The following is a 20,857-nucleotide window of genomic DNA, read 5'->3' as shown; positions in this document are numbered from 1 at the left end:
CACGTGGTTTAAGTAAAACTTAAAGGATTCGTTTTGTATTTGTGGCTAAAGGTTTGAATTAAGTGGTAATACTGTGGGTAATTGTAGTAGGTTAAAAGGATTTGGTAACTATATATAATTATAAACGAAAAGTGAGTTTAAGGTTGTATTTTGAGATCATTTCAACAGAGGCAGCTGTAATTGCATTGTTGTGCTGTACATGTGGCTGTGTTGTGGAATTGTCTTTGTTTCAGGAAACCACGTGGGACGTGACTTCAAGGATTCTCCTCCTGTAAGTCCCTGCTTTGAAGGGAGGTAATCTTGCTTTTCAGGTTGTGATTTAGTAATTTTAGTAATTTTGTAAGTTTAAGATGGATTTGATTAGAGGGAATCAGTTACGCCTGTAGAGGCCATTATTAGATGGTATGCGTTAGATTCACAGATGGTGATGCAACAAATGATCAAATGGTCTAAATGGACAAAGGATCATAGTGTTTCTTGGCCGAAACAGGGGTCATGTGACCCTAAGCTTTTAACTCAGATGGAAGGGAAAATTCTAGACTACAAAGTACAAGATAAGAGTGCTAAGAGGGAGATCAAAAGACAACAGGAATTAAAAGTTCTGCGTGCATTCATGAAACTGGCTAAACAGAGAGCAAGCAATCAGGGCCTTGATGTGAGACGGGGTGTGAATAAGACCGAGAAAGAAGGTGATGTTAAGGGGGGGTCGGTTCCTCCTCCACCTTATGTTACAGACAATGAGATAGGGGGGAGAGGAATCCCGTTGTATCCACAGCTTCCTGCGGTGGGCCAGTTCCCTGTGGTGACGTTTCAGGGAGGATTCATTGGGAAAGCGGACATTCCAGATGAGACAGAGAGATGGCAGAAGTTGGAGGAAATAGCGAAGAGGTTAATTAACATTGAAATAGGATTAGGAGAAATGTCTGTGGGGACAGCTGTTTTAGAACAAAGGCCTTTGGAGTCTCTGTCTGACTCAGAACAACAGGACTCTAGGAATGTTAATTTGGAAGCAAGGCCCCCTTTGTCTTTTGCTGGTCCCCTATCAGGGGGTACTGTTGATCAAGGAAAGGGTGTTGAAGTTGTAAGCAGGCCCCCTGCGTCTTCTCGTGGTTCCCTCATGAAAAAGGCTTGTGATGGTAGTGATAAGAGGGGTAATGAAGAAAGGTCATCTGTGTCTCCTGCTGGGTCTTATACAAAGAGCACGAGAGATAACAGTGGTGGAATGACTGAACCAGGTGTGAGAGCGGCTCCATGGGAAGCATTCTCAGAACAAAGAGACAGAGATTGGAAAGAATTAGGTGGGGCTCATGCTTGTTTGCAAGTAAGGATCAAGAACAATTGAACAGAAGGTTGAATTTTGATGAGGAAAGGACAAAAGAAATACAGAGATTAATGGGAGGTGTTGATATGGATTTGGAAAAAGACTTAGGAGGAGGTATAGAGGAGACACAGAGAGAGAGAAGGAGGAGAGCTAGACCGGACTTCAATGATAGAATGGCTGAGGAAGGCACCTTTTGGCGCAGAAGGGAAGAGAATTATAATCATATGAATATGCTGGTGATGGAGGCGGTAGCAGGCCGTCTGAATGCTCAGGCTCTTTTCAAACTGTATGATGACTTAGCATTAGAATCAGACATGAGTGCTAAGAAGTTAAGGACAGAGGGTAACCAGATGGGAAGTAAATTGTGCCAGACAGTCGAAAGGCGGTTACGACATATAAAGAGTTTGAGCAATGAGCAGACCCTCCAGGAAGTTGCGATGTTGCGATCGCACCAATTCACGCGAATTCATCGATTCCCCGCGAATTCAGCGCAACGTTGCAATTTTAACACATCACCGCAACTTTCCCGCAAATTTGACAAATCATTGTCATCTCCCACAACTTTCTCCCTCCCCCGGCTACACCTAAGGCGGAAATTCTGCCTTGGGGACATCGTGCAGACACTAGCAGAGTTCTAATCCGTTGTAAACAATGAGAATGGCTACACCAGAGGTGGAAACGGAACTCAGCCCATGTCCTCCGATAATTCAGAAATAGATCTAGCTTCAATTTTTATAATTTTCTGCAAGGTGTGCATGGCCCTTTCTACATAGAGTCTGGTAATAAATCTATGAAATGTAATGAAAATTATATATTTTGCTGTGAATAATAAAGGAAGCAATGAATCCGATTATTTCCCAAACCCTCTAGAGCTGTTGCCATGGAGATTTAACATTACTTTCTGCTGATAAGGTAGCAGCGAGTGTTGAAGAATGGATCACTTGAAATTGGACGACTTTAAATTAATATATGAAATTGAACAACATAAACACCTATACGGATAAAACAAATCAACAAGGATAGCTAAACAGATTGATCAGCATAGAATGAGAACGGCAGAAACGCAGGAAGGACTTCAGACAGACAGATCAGTGACACAGGCTGTTTTTTCCCCCAGTTATATGTGAAGGCTGAAACATTCATAACATAGTATTCAGTCTTACTGGTGGTCCTTTTGTAATACCAACAGCTTACTTCGTTGTGGATAAGTAAAGCCTATGTACTGTTCCCGCTACGTGTTTTACACCACCAGTACATTAACGTAGGTAAACAGACAGCCAAACTCGATTACACAAGCCAGGTAGGGAGCGCCTTGCTCCTTTATTGATTGTCAGGTGAAATTTATGAGTGAAACTGTAATACAGAAAATACTTAGAAGGTATACTAAACACAGCAAGTTACTATTATACTCGTTACATCAAGAATCAGAGCAACAACAGATTACAGCACAGCTGGCTAACAAGTGCTAACGTTAGCCATTAAAGGAATTATGAATTAATAACGGTCATATCGCTATATTACTAATAATTAACACTAACACAGTTCATGGAAATTAAATTTAGGTCACTTAAACATGTTTATCACAGTATGAAACAGTCAAACACGTAGTCATTGTTTTCGAGGGTGTGAGGGAAAGCATAACACAAGGTTTACTATGAGCATACCGTCCGTAACTAGCATGTGTTTCTAGATAACTGTCTAACAGCTGTTGCCATTCTCACGAGACGAACATTTTAATGATGTCAAAGTAAAAGTCCAATACTATAATGTTTTCGTTTCTATAACAACAATACAAGCAATATACATTGCTGACCTAAATAAGCAGAGGGCAGAACAGCCTATTTTGCTACATTTTTGTAGTCCTGGTAATCTTTTGTTTGCCATGTTGGTAAGGTTATTTAGGGGACCATTTATCAATAGTTTTGTTCTTTAATGAATGTTTGTTTATTAATTACTTATTTTTCAACCAATAACTAAATTATAATTACAAAGAGGGAAATTCGCAACTTTTTTATCGCACATTTCACTTACTCCCGCAATTTCATCGCAACAAACACCTAAAAAACCCCGCAACTTTCATCGCAACTTTTTGGAAAAGCTCCCGCGAAATCAGGAATTTTAGGCCGCAACTATCACAAAAAAGGCCCGCGAAATCCTGGGGGGACTGAATGAGGTGAAGGGTTGTTTGGCCAAAGATGAGGAGGACTTGAGTAAAAGACGTGGGGTGCCACAACTCTCACAGATGGTGCAATTCACAGTGGATTCTGGGGTGTTAAATGGAAGGATAGGTAGAGATCGGGAAGAAGTTGAGAATGAGGAAGAAGAGGAGGATGGCTTAGCACAGGCAAAAATCATGGCCCCAGTAAGGTCAAAGGACTGGGGGTGGAGGTCTTCACATAAGCCATTTAAAAGAAGGGTTACACAGAGAGAGGAACAGGAAGAGAGTGTGACAAGGTGCAGAGAGGGCAGTGACTCTGAGGACTGGGATGATTTGGTGATTAGAGAACAATGCCCAGTCACTGTTTTTTCTAAGAAGGAGGTTTTGAAGGAAGTAGGGAGAGAGAATAAGGAGATGAGGAGAATGAAGGAAAAAATCAAGCAGTTGGAACATGTGTTGATAAGGAATGAGGAGAGAGAAAGAGAGAGAGAAGGGATACAGGCACCAGTCACAGAGGTAGAGGTGATGATGCCTCTACTCCATAAAGGCAATGTAACGCATTACCAACCGTGGGGTCATACGGACTTAGACGGATTGATATCCAGGCTTCCTATTCTGCAAGAAGGAGCTGGAGTTTGGATAGGGAAACTGGAATCAGAGATGGAAGGAAAGAGGTTAGCCGTTGGGGATGTAAAATCATTGTTGAGTCGTATCCTTACTAAGGAGACCACCACTGCCATTCTTAATAAAGTGGCACTTGGAGGGCTAATGGGTAATTCACTGGCAGATGAATTGGCATTTGATACTTATAGGAATCAGGTGTGGAGGTGCTTGAGAGACACATACCCGAATGCCTTCTCTTTGGCAAGTATGTCTGTAGATAAGATCAAAGCAGACGAGAATCCTGCTGTGTTTGTTGAGAGGGTGGAAGCAGACTGGCGAATGAGGATGGAAACAGACCCAGAGAGTAACTTAATGGTTAGACATATGATGAGGAAGGCCATAATAGAAGCCCTTCCATTGTCAGCCAGAAATAGATTAGAGGATGAGCACCGAATTGGGTCTATGGCGAAAACAGAGTTTAGAGATATTGTCACTCATTTTGTAAATGTGCAGAGGAAGACAGACTTAAGTTTGGAAAAACAGGACACGGAACGGCAGAGAAAGGTGGTTCAGAATCAATTAGACATTGACAAGGGCTTAAAAAAAGGGTGCATTCAGGCCCCTCAGCTTGGTGCACATGCCCAATCACCCAAGCAGGATGTGAGACAAAGCAATATGCAAAATTCAGGGTCTGAGCCATTGACGTTCCAGCAGCCAACACCTTTTCAGCAAACACAAGGCCCCCATCCCCCACAACAAATGGGTAGACAACCGTATTGGAATCAGCCGGCTCAACCGTATTCACAGCCTCAGTGGGGATACATGCAGGGTAGGCACAGAGGGGGTGGAGCAGGCAGAGGAAGAGGCCGAGGTATGGCAAGCCGAAATATGAATTTCAGAGATGGGTCATTGGAGTGCTGGTTATGTGGCCAGGCGGGGCATATAAGCAGAGATTGCCAGCAGAGGGTTGTAAGTGGACAGGTAGAAATGCAACCTCAGATGGGAGAGCAGGTTGGGCTTGTTTCTCCGTTTAGAGGACCACATTATTGAAGATGCCTACAGAATCCGGAGGGGGATAATCAGCTTGTTGTGTTGTCAAAACAGGCTGATAAGGAACCGGTTATGGAAGTTCAGATTGAGGGTCAAACTGTTAAATTAATGATAGACACGGGCGCAACTTTTACGTGTATATGTACAGCAGACGCCCGACATCTCCCCCTGTCTAGCACAGGTAAGGTGGCAAAGACCGGCGGATTCTCAGGACAAATTCAGATTATTCCCTTTTCAGACCCAGTATTGATTCAGATGGATGGAAGAGAAATAAGAATGCCGGTGTTAATTTCAGATCACACTCCCATTAATTTATTAGGACGTGATGCGTTATGTCGTATGGGAGTTCAGATTGAGTGTACTCCGGCAGGCTTGTCTTTGTTCAACCAATCATCACACAGTATAATGGCTCCACAAACACTCATCACATCCCAGTTTAGGCAGATTTACTGGTTAGGTCTGTTTGGATTGGAGTGGGAGGATAAGATCTGGGGTGAGTGGGGTCCTCTGATAAACAGGTGGCATGCAGGCCTCAGAAAGCCTAGGTGTCCAACTCATTGCACTATCATGGTGGAAGATGTCACAGGAATAGAAGGAAATGGAGTAAGTGATAAGATGTGGAGAGAGGCATTGAATGGAAGAACTCAGGTCGAGCTACAGGCCAGGGGCATAATTGTGGGACCTGAAGGGGTGGCAGTACCAATTAGGATGGATTCACCATTGCATATTGTGGCACGTGATTTGGGAGGCATAATACCACACATCACACTTAAAGTGGGATTGGGTTTCAGAACAAGAGATGTGGGTAGGATGATGGAGAGAGCCAGTGTCAGCAAGTGGCTGCCTGCGAAGGAATTAGGAAAAGTGATGTGGAGTTGTCACAGGATGGCACTTTGATGCGAATCAAACACTCATCTCGCTTAACGGGGGAGCCTCAAGTAGTCACAGTTAGTGATGGTGAATGCCAAGAGGAGGAGTACACTGCGGATTGTCCTTATGGGAATCCATATTGTTTGTATGGCAGGTATGAAGGTATTGGGTACAAGTGTTGGAATGTTGATTTACACAGGCCTCTGAATGACACCGAGAGACTGATGTATAAGGAAGGTGAGAAGACAAGTGAGGGGTGAGAAAGTGGAAAATGATGATTTTACAGGAAGGGACAGAGGTTCACAAGAATGGTGTTTGAAAGCTGTGCCAGACCAGGTGTGGGCCACAGGAGACTTTGATATAGGGTTGGTGAAGTCGGTGAGTCCCTGGAGTTTAGAATCAAACCAGGGGCAAAGCTGCCATTTCAGAGGCAATACCCCATTTCTCCGGAAGCAGCAGCTGGTGTCCAGGGCACGATAGAAGGGTTACTGCAAGCTGGTGTTTTGGAGAAGGTGCCGTTTGCTAGGTGTAACACACCCATTTATCCCGTTCTAAGGCAGACAGGGTAGATGGAGAATGGTGGCAGGATTTGCGTTGTGTTAATGCAGTTGTGGAAGACTGGCCGGCAGATGTGCCTAATCCACACACTCTGTAACAAATATACCATCAGACGCAACCTGTGTTTAGTGTAATTGATGCTACCCAGGCTTTCTTCTCTATTCCTTTGGCAGAAAAGAAGCAGGGAGCTATTTGCATTTCAATATATGGGTCAAACATACAGATACACCAGGATGCACAGGGATTTAAGCATAGTCCGCATGTGTTCAACCAGCCATTCGCAATGATTTGAAACACCTGGTGTGCAGGAGTACAATCCTGCAGTATGTAGATGATTTATTGATATGTGGACCAGATGTACACACATGTGAACAAGATACCATTGCAGTGTTACAAGCACTGGGCGGGAAGGGGGTCATAAGGTGTCCCGTAAAAAGTTGCAGTTTGCCGAATCTCAGGTTACGTATCTTGGTAGACTGATTTCTCAGGGAGAGAAGCACCTGACCACATCCAGGCTTTGATTGCAGCTCCTAAACCTCAGACAGTTAGACATATGATGTCTTTTATAGGACTCATAGGTTTTAGCAGTGAATGGATTGAGTGTCATGAGCAGAAGATTGCTCCACTCCGTGCTTTGATTGCGAAAGCTGGATCTGAGAAATTGACAAACCGGTTGGCATGGACCATAGATGGGGAAGAAGCGTTTAACCTCATTAAGTGTGAATTACAGCGCGCCCCAGCTTTGGTCTTGCCAGATTACACAAAACCTTTTGCTCTATATGTTTCAGTGAAAAAGGAAACAGGACGTGACGCGTACATGACGGGGATATTAATGCAGGCACAATGTCAAGGGAAGACAAAGCAAATCATTGCATACTACTGTTCCAAGTTGGATTCAGTGGCCCAGGGATACCCACCCTGTTATCAGGGGTTGGAGGCTGTATACATGGCATACGTTAAGGCTTCAGGTATAACTATGGGGTGGCCGGTGAATATTTATACTAGTCATGCTATTTCTCAGTTGATGGACAAAGGGAGGTTTTGTCTCACTGCACAGCGGCAGCTGAAGTACTATGATTTAACATTTTGCCCAGACGTGACAGTTAAAAGTTGTGACTCTGTGAACAATCCTGCGGATCGAGTTCCATTGGAATATGATGGAAGTCCACATGATTGTGTTGCGGACTCAGTTGCTTTTTCAAAACTGAGACCTGATTTGGAGAGTGAGCCTTTGAAAAATGGGAAAGTGGTTTACTTTGTAGATGGGTCCAGTCACAACTATGATAACAAAACGCATGCTGGGTTCAGTGTAGTACAGATGGCAGAATCAGGGGAATTCAATACAGTAATGTGTATCCCTTGTGAGCAGCCATGTTCAGCTCAGCTGGCTGAACTTAAGGCATTGACTGAGGCTTGTAGTCTGGCGGAAGGGATGGAAGCCACCATTCATACCGACAGTGCGTATAGCCATAATGTGTGTCATGTGTACGGGGCTCAGTGGAAACAACGAGGGTTTAAGAGGTCAGATGGGTCTCCAATCCAACATCAGGAACAAATTAAATTACTGTTGACAGCTATGATGCGCCCTAAGCGCCTGGCTATTTGTAAATGTAGAGCTCATAAAAAGGGTACTGATTATGTCACATTAGGTAATGCCAAAGCTGATGAGTTTTGATAAACCATGTGAACAATGGCAGCCGATCACTCAGGGACCAGTAATTAATATACAGCCACACTTAGGTCTTGCGGACATTATTAATATGCAGGAGGAAGCTACTCCGTGGGAGAAAGATAAGTGGGTGGCAAGAGGGGCACATCGCGGGCGTGATAAAGTGTGGAGAGCTCATTGCGGCCGCATGATCGCTCCTCACGTGTTATTGGCTCTGTTAATAACTGATGCACATGATTTGGATCATTGTGCAAGGGGGGAAGTAAGGAGGAAGATTTTGGATGAGGGATTTTGGTCGCCGTACATGCAGGAGATTATAGATAATAAATTAGCACAGTGTTATGTGTGTAATACCTATAATGTCAGGCAGGGGATAGCAACTAAACCTCTGGGGCACTTTCCAATGCCGGAAGGTCCATTCAAACATCTTGTGATTGATTATATTGACATGGGAAAGACCATTAGAAAGCACAGATATGTGTTGGTGGTGGTGGACAGGTTTTCGCGTTGGGTAGAGGCGTGCCCGAGTCCGGGACCGGATTCTGAGACTGTGATAAAATTTTTCACACGTGAAATCCTGCCCAGGTTTGGTATTCCAGAAGTAGTGTCCAGTGATAATGGGAAGGCATTCGTGGAAAAGACATGGGCCAAGATAATGCAGGCACTGGGGATAAAGAGAAGGTTGGGATGCATCTATCATCCCCAGAGCCAGGGCATGGTCGAGCGGGCAAACGGTGTTCTGAAGGGTAAGATTGCAAAAATATGCGCATCATCTAACCTTAATTGGCTGGATGCGCTGCCAATTGCATTGATGCATATGAGGTCACAGAAAAACCGCACCACACATCTTACACCTCATGAGATGCTTACGGGACGGGTCATGCCGACCCCCCGTATTAGAGGTGATGACAAGGGCCCACCATTGGAACACCTTCAAAGAGAAATTCGGTGTTATGTACAACAGTTGTCTTTGATTCATAAGACTATTTATGCCCAGGCAAAAGAACGGGAACCAGTAAGCAATCCACAGGTGGATACGGCGGGATTGGTTCAGCCTGGAGACTGGGTGTACGTGAAGGTGTTCAGACGGAAGAGCCTCCATCCACGACGGGAAGGGCCTTACAGGGTGACACACGTTACCCCGACGGCGGTAAGAGTGCAAGGGTCAAGTGTCTGGTATCACCTCAATTTCTGTTGCAGAGCATTAAAACCAGGCGATGACAAGGAAGCTCAGCTCAGCAACGAGAGACAGGATGGAGGACATGCTCTTGGAGCAGCTAGACCCGAGCAAGGGACCGGTGGAGGTCCTGGAACAGACCGGGCCGGGATTGGCCTCACAAAGGAGGGTGAGGGTCCGGATTGTTCTGGACCGGGAAAACCGGCCGGAGAGATGGAGGAACGCGGTCGTGACAATGGTGGCAAGTATAGTGGTGGTGGTTTGTCTGGGGTTGATTTATGTTTCAGCACCGCGGAGCAGGGAGCCCTGGAAGGAGGATATGTCTTACAATCAGGAGACCGGATCCATATATCAGACGTCCCGAGTCCCCGACACCCATGGCAGGAGGGCCGCCTCCTCGACCCAAGCACCCTCCACAATCACCCGGAGCAAGCGAGGGAGTACCAGTATGACCCCTTACCCCTATTTCACGGTCCTATTCACCATCCCAGTGAATGGAAGTAGGTTCCCAACAGGTGTCCTCGGTGGGGAAGTCCAGGGGGACAGGAGTATGGATGGGAAAGGAGAAGGGAGAAGGGTGAAGCGTCAACTGGTTGATAGGGATGGAGAGGAGGAGGCGGAACAGACGGTGGCCAAAGGGAAAAACATGTGGTATAGGTGGGCTTTGTATACTGCCAGGACGGTAAGACCGGGGAAGAGCTGCTACGTTTGTTCTATGGCACAGGAGGAGAGGGTAGTGATTCCAGTGCCTTGGAGGTCGGAGGACTGTCCTGAGCATTATTGGGATCACAAGGAGATTGAACTAAAGCCATACTGTCCGTTTGAATGTATGATTTACCTTGGAAGTGCAACACACCGAGAGAGGGTTAAACCATGGGGAAAAGTGCAACGTAAACTTATAGATGTATGCAGTATAGATTCACATACGTGGCCTAGTACGGATGAGGGGAAGATTATGGATTACACTGTTGGATCGGAATTTCTGTTTGAGTGTTTTGACAGGACGGACTCAGCGGATGCGGCTTCTGAGAACCTAGGTGTGTTCGAGGGGACCTGCAACAGGACGTGGGCCTTGAGGATGGTTGGTCCGTTCTACCCGAAGCTGGGAAAACCATTTTATAAGCAGCAATGGGAATTAAGAGGACTAGCACCATTGCTGTGTAATGTTAGTTCGCAAAATTGTAGCACCAGGGATAAATACATAGATTCAGGTAGGCAGGCTCCATTTGGGAGAGTGTTTGCAGAGTCCATTCAGAATGTTCCATTAGCGGATATATGGTGGGCCTGTGGGAGAGAATGGGGCGTGAGGAATACGTTACCCGAACATTGGAGGGGTAGGTGTGCAAGGGTGACTATGATGCAGCGAACTGTCATTATGGATGGGGAAATTACCGGGGTGAACAGTGTTGAGGGTAGTGGGTTCCCAGGGAGTTCCTCTAGGAGAAAGAGATCAGCGGGAGACGGAAGAGAGACAGGGGTGAAGGATTATGAGTATGGTGGATATTTAGATGCCATCGGACAGCCTAGAGGAATTCCAGAAAGGTATAAGGCACGTAATGAGATTTGGACAGGGTTAGAATCTCTGATTCCGTATGTAACTGTTAACAAGAATGCGGATTGGATTAATTATATTTACTATAACCAGCAAAGGTTTATTAATCACACTACAGATGCCCTTAGGGCACTGGGGGAGCAGTTAGATGCTACCTCCAGGATGGCATTACAGAATAGAATGGCACTGGATTGGATATTGGCCAAGGAGGGTGGAGTGTGTGCCAAATTCGGAAGCTATTGTTGTACCTTTATCCCTAATAATACATCTCCGGAGGGGGATTTTACAAGGGCAATGAACAAGCTGAAGTACCTCCGGAATGAACTTGCAAGCAATGCTGGGCAGAATGGGGGTGATTCTGCGCTTACAGGTTGGCTTCAGAGTATCTTTGGATTGCAGTGGGGAGCGTGGTTAACTACAGTGGCCATAATAATAGGGGTTACATTATTAGTGTTCTGCTTGGTTGTGTGTTGTGTGCTTCCTTGTTGTAAGTCTCTTGCAGTTCGGGCAGTGACGTCGCAGCTACCTCAAGTGTCTTTGGTGGTGGATGGAGAGGGGCAGCGGAAGGTCTGATTACGGAATACGAAAGGGAGGTTGCCATGGAGATGCCGCAACTATTGGAGCCAGGATCTACAGATGGAATATCGATGGGAATGAGCGAGGATGACGAGACCGGGGGCGAACCAGGCCCCCTTCATGGATACGTGGGATCTGGGCGACCGGATCACAGGCGTCTAGGAACCACACGGATATGCCGGAGTCAAGTGCTGGTAACCTCTGACTTTTTGGGCAGACTCGTGGATGAGTTAAAGATCACATCGTGGGAATGATGGGGAAGATGTTTTTCTATGGAAACTTTCTACACAATGATACAGTTGGACTCTGGTGTTCAGAGGGGCAGGGTTGCTAACTCGCAGCCTGCGGAATGCAGGTGTCGCTGTACTGGACAGGGCAATCGGGTTCAGTTTTCACCTTAAAATAAGAAGGTTTTTGCTCCCATCTGTGAGATAAAGGGCGTTGCACCTCAGGATTCAGGAACACCAGAACATGGACACGAAAATGGTTACATTCAATGATAATAAAGGATATGGAAACTGTATCAAATGTACAAAATTGTAAATATTACTGTGTGCTCATCTAGGACCACCCTAGTGAGACTGTTTTGTGTGACATGGGGGTAGTAATATTTGGGGTAGATGGAATGTATGAATTGTGTAACATAATGGTAACTAGTTTTGATGTACAGGATGTCAAATGTTTGCTTTATCACGTAGTAAATTGATAGTGTGTGCATGATAGTTATGGGGACATTGGTTAGTGTGTCTGATCAGACAGAATTATGTAGGAATGTTAGTAGTAAATGAGTAGGTTTAATATGGGTTTATCTAATTCAGTATAAAAACAAAGGGGTTAGGAGTATTATTTGAATGGGAAGACGGGGCTGCTTTGTCTTATGATAAATAAAGGCTGGGTCTTCGAGGTACTATGATAGGTTTCTGATTGGTGGAGTCAACGGGGAGGTCATAGGTTTCATTGGTTGAGCAGTCAGCCAGTGGAGGCATTAGGGGGAGTGTTAGTGTTAGGTTTAAATGCCTAAGCGGGAGATATTTTTGGCAGAGCGTCTTCGAATTCATTCTCATATTGTTGTTTAGCATCTTCAATAAACCTTACTGAAATACTCTACAATCGGCTGTCTCCACTTCGACATTTTCTGGTACCTCGCGGGAATTGTGATCGGACACCACAATATTAAACTGAAATGTTGGATAATTTGTCTTTGGTGTGTGTGTGTGTTGCCCAGCCACAAGCTTAAACTAACCTAGCGTGTGTGTGTTTGTCAAGTGTTTGTTGTCACAGGATTGTAAGTCTGTTGTCCAACGAGGCCAGACACCATGGCCCCGTTCGTCGTAAGGGTTGAAGCTAAGTTAATCAATTGTCCTTTTAGCCCGTTAACATTAGCGAGCTGATTGAGAACAGCAAATATCGGTTCGTCAACGGCTGATCCGCATCCAAATCATGTGGTTAATTTCAACCAGGCTAAACTTATCAGGGCAATTGCGCGTGCACGTCCTGCTTCAAAAGGCAGGAAAGGTCGATCACCAAAACAATGATTTTCTAACGGTATAATGGTTCTAAACTCAAAGAAAAGGGCTTTTTTTTCTCCGCTGGCGAGCAGGAGATGAACATGAACGCTTATGAAGAATACAAGACCATAATCATGGCAAAATTCAACACCGCCACCTCTGTGAGAGCAATACAAGAAGCGTTGTGTGAGGATGTCTATGTGGTGATATCTATGTATGAATGAGCGATGGCAAGTGTGACCTGGTACAGAGAATACTGCTGCAAGTTTGCTAGTTCGATTCCCCTCACCTCCAAACTCGGTATAGTTTTACATTTCCTTGTAAGTCGCTTTGAATAAAAGCGTCCGTTAAATGACAATGTAAATGTGTTAGTAACAAATGCAATAAATTGAAGCAGTGAAAATAAATTGTGTGTATTTCTCTCTATTCTTTCATTTTCTACAATAATGATATGCTATTGTGTACTAATAACACTGTCATATAATTATGAGTGCTTTGTTCTCCGCATCACCGACACTACAAAAATGTACATCTCTCAAATAAGCGGAAGACAGTCAATGTCCGACTGTGGTGTTTGCAATAAATGACTCGAGAAGGTCTTGTAAATTAATTATTCCTTGTTGGCTGAATCGGTAGCGTTCATACAAGAACTCATCATGATGGAATAATGGGTCTTGGCGAACGCAAATAACTCTCTCCCTACGCTAATCTAACTATCTAATATGGCTCCTTGGTCAATGGGATCCCTCTTTTTTCCGGGGGTGTGGCAAGCTTATCCAGCTTCACTTAAGTTAGCCTGCGCTGGAGCAGGTAAGTGCTAATTGATATGTTACTATGGTGATTTATCGAAAGTTGCTTCCACGAACCAAAAAGAGGGGCGTTTCTTATCTTAGCCTTAAAATTAGCTCGCTAAACCGCTTAGCGAGCTACGACGAATACCCCCCATGTGAAGGGAGTGAGGGGTTTAAGTGTGGACGTAACAGGAACAGTCTATATTTTACAGCGCTAAGTTTACATATCTGGCTGGCTATCAAAGATGTTCCCGAACCATTTAAACATTGAAATTGAATATTGATATATGCTATTGGAGACTCTAATGCATGTCTTCTTAGAACACTAGCTGGCATAGTGGAGACTTGCAATAATAGGGATTACGATATTTCTGAATAATAGAAAACAACTGCACCATCGGCTGGTATGAAAGTGAACAGCAGTATTATATGCTTATATGCAGTCTTATATTAGGTACACAGGAGTTAGAAAATAGGCCTAGACCATATTCCTTTACAAAAGTTGAATTGCCCAGTAACTAAATAATTACATAAATTAATAGATTCCTTGACGGTATGTGATAGCACAGCCTGAAGGGGCCATATTATTCATTATATTTATATATTTATCCCTGCACTTCTCGCACTCTCCACTTCTTCTTTGCACTACTGTTGTGCAACATTTCACAGCTACTGTATATAACCATTCCGCCTTGTACATACTTTCTTAAACTCCTTAGTCCATTGCACTGTTTGTTTGTTTGTATTGTATTGTATTGTATTGTATTGTGTTGTATATTTTGTGTAAGCACACTGAGAATCACTTTACCAAGTCAAATTCCTTGTTTGTGCAAACTTACTTGGCCAATAAAACCTGATTCTGATTCTGATTAGATTAAATAAAATAATTCAGATTTTTGCTGAAACTTTATTCAGTTTTCTGCTTTGTTTTGTTTGTCTGAAGCCTTATTACCAACTATACGAAAGTGCTTTGAAATGTGCATATATGAAGGAAAAATATAGATGTAGTTGAAGACATTATCCCACTATTACTGCTGTATATGTAAAAATGCAATTATAACAAACACCTTTATTCAAAGAGCATCTTGCATTGCCCAGGAATTGAACCCAGGTCAGCTGCTTAACATTCACCAACACTAACCATTGTACCACTGATCCTCAAAAGTAAACAGATCATAAAATCTGGCCACCGACTGACCAGACTGGACGCTCATGAGACCCCTGCTCTAGTACAAAGTGCAATAACTAAATTGCCTAAGTCCTTAAAAGGAGGTGATGCTCAAGGAGACTAAAATGATTGTTACCTCTTTACTGATATGTGGGATCAAATTAACTGTTTAACTTGTGTGTAACTAACTGTAATCAAAGGAAGCCTGCATTAAAGTAAACATCAATCAGCAATCAGAGATATTGTCACAGTTTGTATTACACAGATAATACGTTATAGCAGTCAGACGAAAAGGAGGACTGGACAGGGATAGACAAGAGAACTGGTCAAGATAATGGAACCAAATTGAATAATTCCCTGCACTGAGTGACTATTTTCTATACAAAATAAGCTCAGGATTTTCTCCATACAGAACCCAATATGTAACTGGACATCAGTGTTAATTTTGGCAGCTATTTTAGATTTAGTCTTAGTCTTAGTCTTTAGACGAAAATGCATATTAGTTTTAGTCACTTTTAGTCATTTTTATCCTCCTTAGTTTTAGTCTAGTTTTCGTCGACGAAAACTCAGAACATTTTAGTCTAGTTTTAGTTGACGAAGTCTCATTACATTTTAGTCTAGTTTTAGTCACATTTAAAAGTCCATCTTATAGCCACATTAAACTTCTTTACTTCCCTTCTCAGGCCCGGGGACCCCTTGTGTTGTGTCTACAACTGCATAATAGTCAAGCTTGCAGTACTTAAACTGTGGATGCAATTAGTCTCTAAAATACAGATCTCCTGGTATATGCCTACAGCTGAATTCCAATGAATTCAACGTAAATAATAATTTTAAGGCAATACTTAATTAACAGTATTATCATTAAAATATAAGAGAATATCAAGTCTAGATTTTGAAGATTCAAATGATGTGATAACACAATACAACTACTATGCCTACCTGGCCTTAGTTAAATCAACCACATATCCTCCATATGAATTGCTGTGCAATCTGATAACCAACATATTTATCTAGACAGATAGTTTGAGAGTTGAAAGTAATGCCAATGATAATAACAATTGCATAAATAGACAAGGATATGTAAACCAATCACGTATTCATTTATTTTTTCTTGATTAATGTCATGCGTGGCCTGTCCTATAGTCCATTCTGCAATGCGTTTACTAGCTAGTTATCGATAGCTAGTATAACTTAGCTAGCAATCGATAGCTAGTATAACTTAGCTATGCTACCTCATAGTTAGCTAACGTTAGCTAGCTAAAGGTTTTGGAACTCATTTGCCTAGCCAAACGGGAGGTTTCAATCGAAAATGACTAGCTAGTTGTACAAGCTGACACAACATATACACTCGACTGCCCTTTTGAAGTTAACTTAACGTTGGCAAATATATTCTAATAACTAGTTAACATTAGCTAATTATCATTGACAGTTACTAGCTCATTTACCTTGGCATAAATGGCAGGGTTGTCTTGTGCGCTTTCAGGTGACTCTTGTTGTGTTCCTCCCACCTATTTTGAAGCCACAAGGTTTCTCTCCGGTTATTGCGGTGCATTGTGTTTTATTTTCTGTCAAGTTATAATTAAAGACTGTCCAGATATCTATTCTTATTTTTCTTCCAGTAACCGAGTGCTTGAACTTCAGCCATCATAACGTCTGTTAGGGCGTCACTTGCATGTCGGGGCATCTCAGGGAGTGGAGGAGGGATAGATACAGGACCGGGCAACATTCAACCAATGATGTGCATACAAGTTTAGAAAAAAAAACAATTGTGACTTAGTCAACCACCAACATTTTCGTCTCGTCTCGTCTCGTCAACGAAAGTTAAAATAGATTTAGTCATAGTTTTTATTTATAAAGATCCGTTTTCGTCACGTCTTAGTCTCGTCTTAGTCCCGGGAAAAAGGTCGTTAACGAATATTTTTCGTCATAGTTTTCGTCAACGAAATTAACACTGCTGGACATAGATAGTTTATTTCATAGTAGAATATAGCAACATAAATCAGGGATAGTTGTAATATATTATAGCACATAGACAATTTAAGTATATTGTACAGTTGTAGAAATGATATACTAAAAAAAAGACATACATTTCTGCCTATATTTTTGTTGTGAAAATATTCCAATATATTTGCAGACAAATAGAACACATGACAAGCATAAACTAGCATGACCATATATCAATATATAATACATCTTTATCCAGTTGGCATAGTTATGCAGAAGCAATGACAAAGGGCAGCCTGAAATCTGCATAGCTTGACAAACAGCACACAAATCTCTTTTCATATTTTACAATGACTCCCTGGCACACTTAGTATACATGTGCTTATTGCCACCAAATAAACAATGACTACTTTCTATATGGAATATCAACCATTTATTTTATATCAAGAATTTATGTTAATCTTTAATTTAATTTATTCTCACATTAGTCGTACGCAATTTGGCATGAAGTGTACTGAACCAGAAGGCCCACACATTTTTTATTTTACTCATATTATTTCATGTTACTGTCAGAAAACATAGAGACATAAGAGACAATCGGGATTCTGACTGGTTTTTACCAAGGTTACCATAGAAATTGCCAGAACAAGCATAATGTTTTAAGTTTCAACACTGAACTGAATCATGATGACATTACATTACCATTATGAGATAAATGTAGAGCTAGAAAAAATGGGTCTGTATCCCTTGTTCTGTATTTTAAAATAATTAATTTCTTGGACTGACAACTTTTCTACAAGCATCTCTGATTTTAGTCATCTTTAGTCCATACATGATTGGATTGACAAGTGGTGGGATCATTAAAAAATATACTGAAATAATTATGCTCAAAGTGACTGGAATACTTGTCTTGGTTAGTCGGCTTTGAATCATTGTAAAACAGCTACCTATGGAATAATTTAGCAGTGAAACAATATGAGGAACACATGTACTCAAGGATTTCTTTTTTGTGTCATTACTGGCCCTAAAAGTAATTTTGATGATCCTAATGTAAGAGTATAACATGAGTACCATTGGAGGACCAACAACTAAAACAATTATGCAAAGGCCATATATGTTATTTAAAGTTGTGTCTGAACAGGATAGTCGGACCAGCAAATAGTTGTCACACCACACTTTCTCCACGACATTACCACACAACTGTAAACGCAAATTCAAGGAGAAGGTAACAGTAAATATGCAAAAAGAAAGCAACCATGCCAGAAGAATTAAGAGACAGACTTTCTTTGGTGTCACGATGGTGTGGTACTGTAAAGGATGACAGATTGACATGTACCTGTCATAAGACATGATTGCTAAATTACTAAATTCCGCTACTCCATAAGTATACAAACAGTAAATTTGTATGTAGCAATATGTAAGAGAAATTTCATGGGTGTCTGAGATCAAATTTAGCAAAAGACAAGGAAATAGACCTGTGCTGCCATATAGTTCATTCACACAAAGACTGCACAAAAACAGGTACATGGGCTCATGCAGAGACCTATCCATGCAAACAACTCTGATTACGAGCACATTGGCAAAAATGATGCAAACATATAATGCCAACAAAATAGTGAAGTAAAGGTATTTAACATTTCCAACATCAGTGTATGCAGTCAGGATAATAAATGAAATCTTAGTTAAGTTCTGCATGGTAAGCCTATATAAATTATACAACAATAATACAAAGAATGTTTTAAGTATGCTTTTTGCTCCTCATGATTATAAACCACATTTGAGTTCAAATCTTTTAGAATTGTATAGTTGGAGACAGTATTCTAAATCAAGACCAAGTGTAAGTGTATATATATAAAGGAAGGTTGATTCAAGTTGAGGTTAACTCACCTGGGACATTTACCAAGAGCCAATGATGATGTTTTTTTTTTTTTTTAATAATCCCGCCACCACCCCCCCTCAATTGGGGGACTCTGCTATTATTATTTTTTTATTTTATTTTTTTTTTTTATTTTTTTTTTATCACTATTATCATTTATATTTTATTCCTATTTCTTTCTACACATACTGTATATATAATAACACAATATACATATGTACGTATATATATATATACACATATATATATATATATATATACACATATATATATATATATATATACACATACATATACACACACATACATATATAGACCCTATCTACAGTTGGGCAACAGTCTTTACACATACACATGTACAGACAAAGCCATACATTCCCATATACAAAAACTATATAAAAATAAGGCCGAATAACAATATCGATAATAATAATAACAACATTAACAATGACAAAAATAAAGAGTGGGATGGATGCATTATCAGCAGAGTCACCGTACTCGCACAGGTGTAAGCATACGAGGGACGCGACTGAGGGGGGCAAAACCCAAACAAAAAACATATCAACAAGGAGAAAACAAGAAAACTAAACCAAACTAGACAAACATACATATATAAATAGTGACAAAAACACAACAAACAAAAGTAGTAACAATACTAAAGCAAATGTGTGTGTATGAACCCAAAAGAAAAACAAGAATTATCACGCCCATCTTTTATAATTATATATATATATATATATTTTTTACTCCTTAGTCAATTCCAGTTTTCCCGGAGAATAAGATTTTCCCATTTTTGTGTAACCCTATCACTCTCAGCAATTATGGCTTCCAACATATAATATTGTTTGACATATTTCTTAAATAAAGTTGGATTAAGCTCATTCATATTTTGAGATCTAAAAATGAATGCCTTGGCTAGAAGTATTACTATGTTATTCAACCCATTGCCACCCATCTTCAAATCACCCAACAGAACTATATCAGGAGATGTTCTAAAGTTCTTAGTGCTGGGACCTATCCATCTATGTACAGTCTCCCAAAAATGTGCTACTACAGGACAATACCAGAATAGGTGTAACAGATCTTCTTTTTCTGCACTACAAAAGCGACAGGAACCCGACTCCTCAATACCCCAGATGTTTAACATTTTCTTAGTCGGGAGATATTTATAAATAATTTTTATCTGCAGCATACGTAGTTTGGAATCAACAGTTGTAATATAAATCAGATTAAATACTTTATTCCAGTCAATAGGAGTATCAAATTGATTTTCCCAAAAATTGCAAAACTTGTGTGGAAAGGCTGTCAACTTTCTACTATGTAAAACATGTGTATATACTGCTTTGTTTATTTTACATTTGTTAAGCCATTTATATTCTCTAATGCAAGGTCTGCAAACCAAAAGTCGGTCTGTATTATGAATTCCTTTTTTCCACTTCACTGGAACTGCTGCACACAGCTGATTGTATTCAAAAAGCGTACATAATTTCCCAAAGATCTTATAGAAAGTATTGAAATCATATAAACTTCCTTTTGGATCAATCAGGTCATTAACAAATATAATCCCGTTTTTGATGAGAGTTGGGAAAAATAGAGGTTTACCCTCTATCAGTATGTTTGAATTCAACCATAGTATCTGGCTTAAGATATCGTTTGGTCCCTCAGGAGGATGGTATTGAAAGTGTAACCAAGCCATTATTGCTTCATTAGTAAAAATCGAAACATTTTTTAAATACTCTTTTAAAAACCAAGAGAAAAAAGCAGCTTCCAGCTGAATAAATGGAAACAGATTTGTTTTGAAGAGGGGGTGACGGTTTTCTAATATCTTACAGTATGCCCAGCCCCTATTTTGATATGCCTTCTGGATCCAAGAAGCTTTTAGTGATTGATTCAGGGTATATATATTAGTTAGACCAAATCCGCCTCTATCATGAGAATTATAAATGTATTTCCGCTTTATTCGTTCTGGTTTGCCATTCCATAAAAATTTAAAGATTTTTGTTTCATATATCTTATAGAATCCTTGATCTGGTGAA

At 41.3% G+C, this 20,857-nt stretch overlaps 1 protein-coding gene across 1 annotated transcript; it reads right to left on the bottom strand.

Annotated features, from left to right (window-relative positions):
- Nucleotides 1-17,713: 17,713 nt before the first annotated feature.
- LOC116221930 (olfactory receptor 10J5-like) lies at nucleotides 17,714-18,884 on the bottom strand. Its single transcript, XM_031574148.2, has one exon. It carries the CDS (start codon nucleotides 18,638-18,640, stop codon nucleotides 17,714-17,716), a length of 927 nt encoding a protein of 308 aa, XP_031430008.1. The 5' UTR covers nucleotides 18,641-18,884.
- Nucleotides 18,885-20,857: the final 1,973 nt, after the last annotated feature.

Source organism: Clupea harengus, chromosome 9, assembly GCF_900700415.2.
Source record: "Clupea harengus chromosome 9, Ch_v2.0.2, whole genome shotgun sequence".
In the NCBI taxonomy this organism is placed as follows: Eukaryota; Metazoa; Chordata; class Actinopteri; order Clupeiformes; family Clupeidae; genus Clupea; species Clupea harengus.
Note: the sequence above shows the minus strand (reverse complement) of the source record. Positions and strands in the feature narration are given on the sequence as shown.

Excerpts from the sequence above, each read along its gene's own strand:
- LOC116221930 (XM_031574148.2), bottom strand. The coding sequence starts at position 18,640 with ATGCAGAACTTAACTAAGATTTCATTTATTATCCTGACTGCATACACT.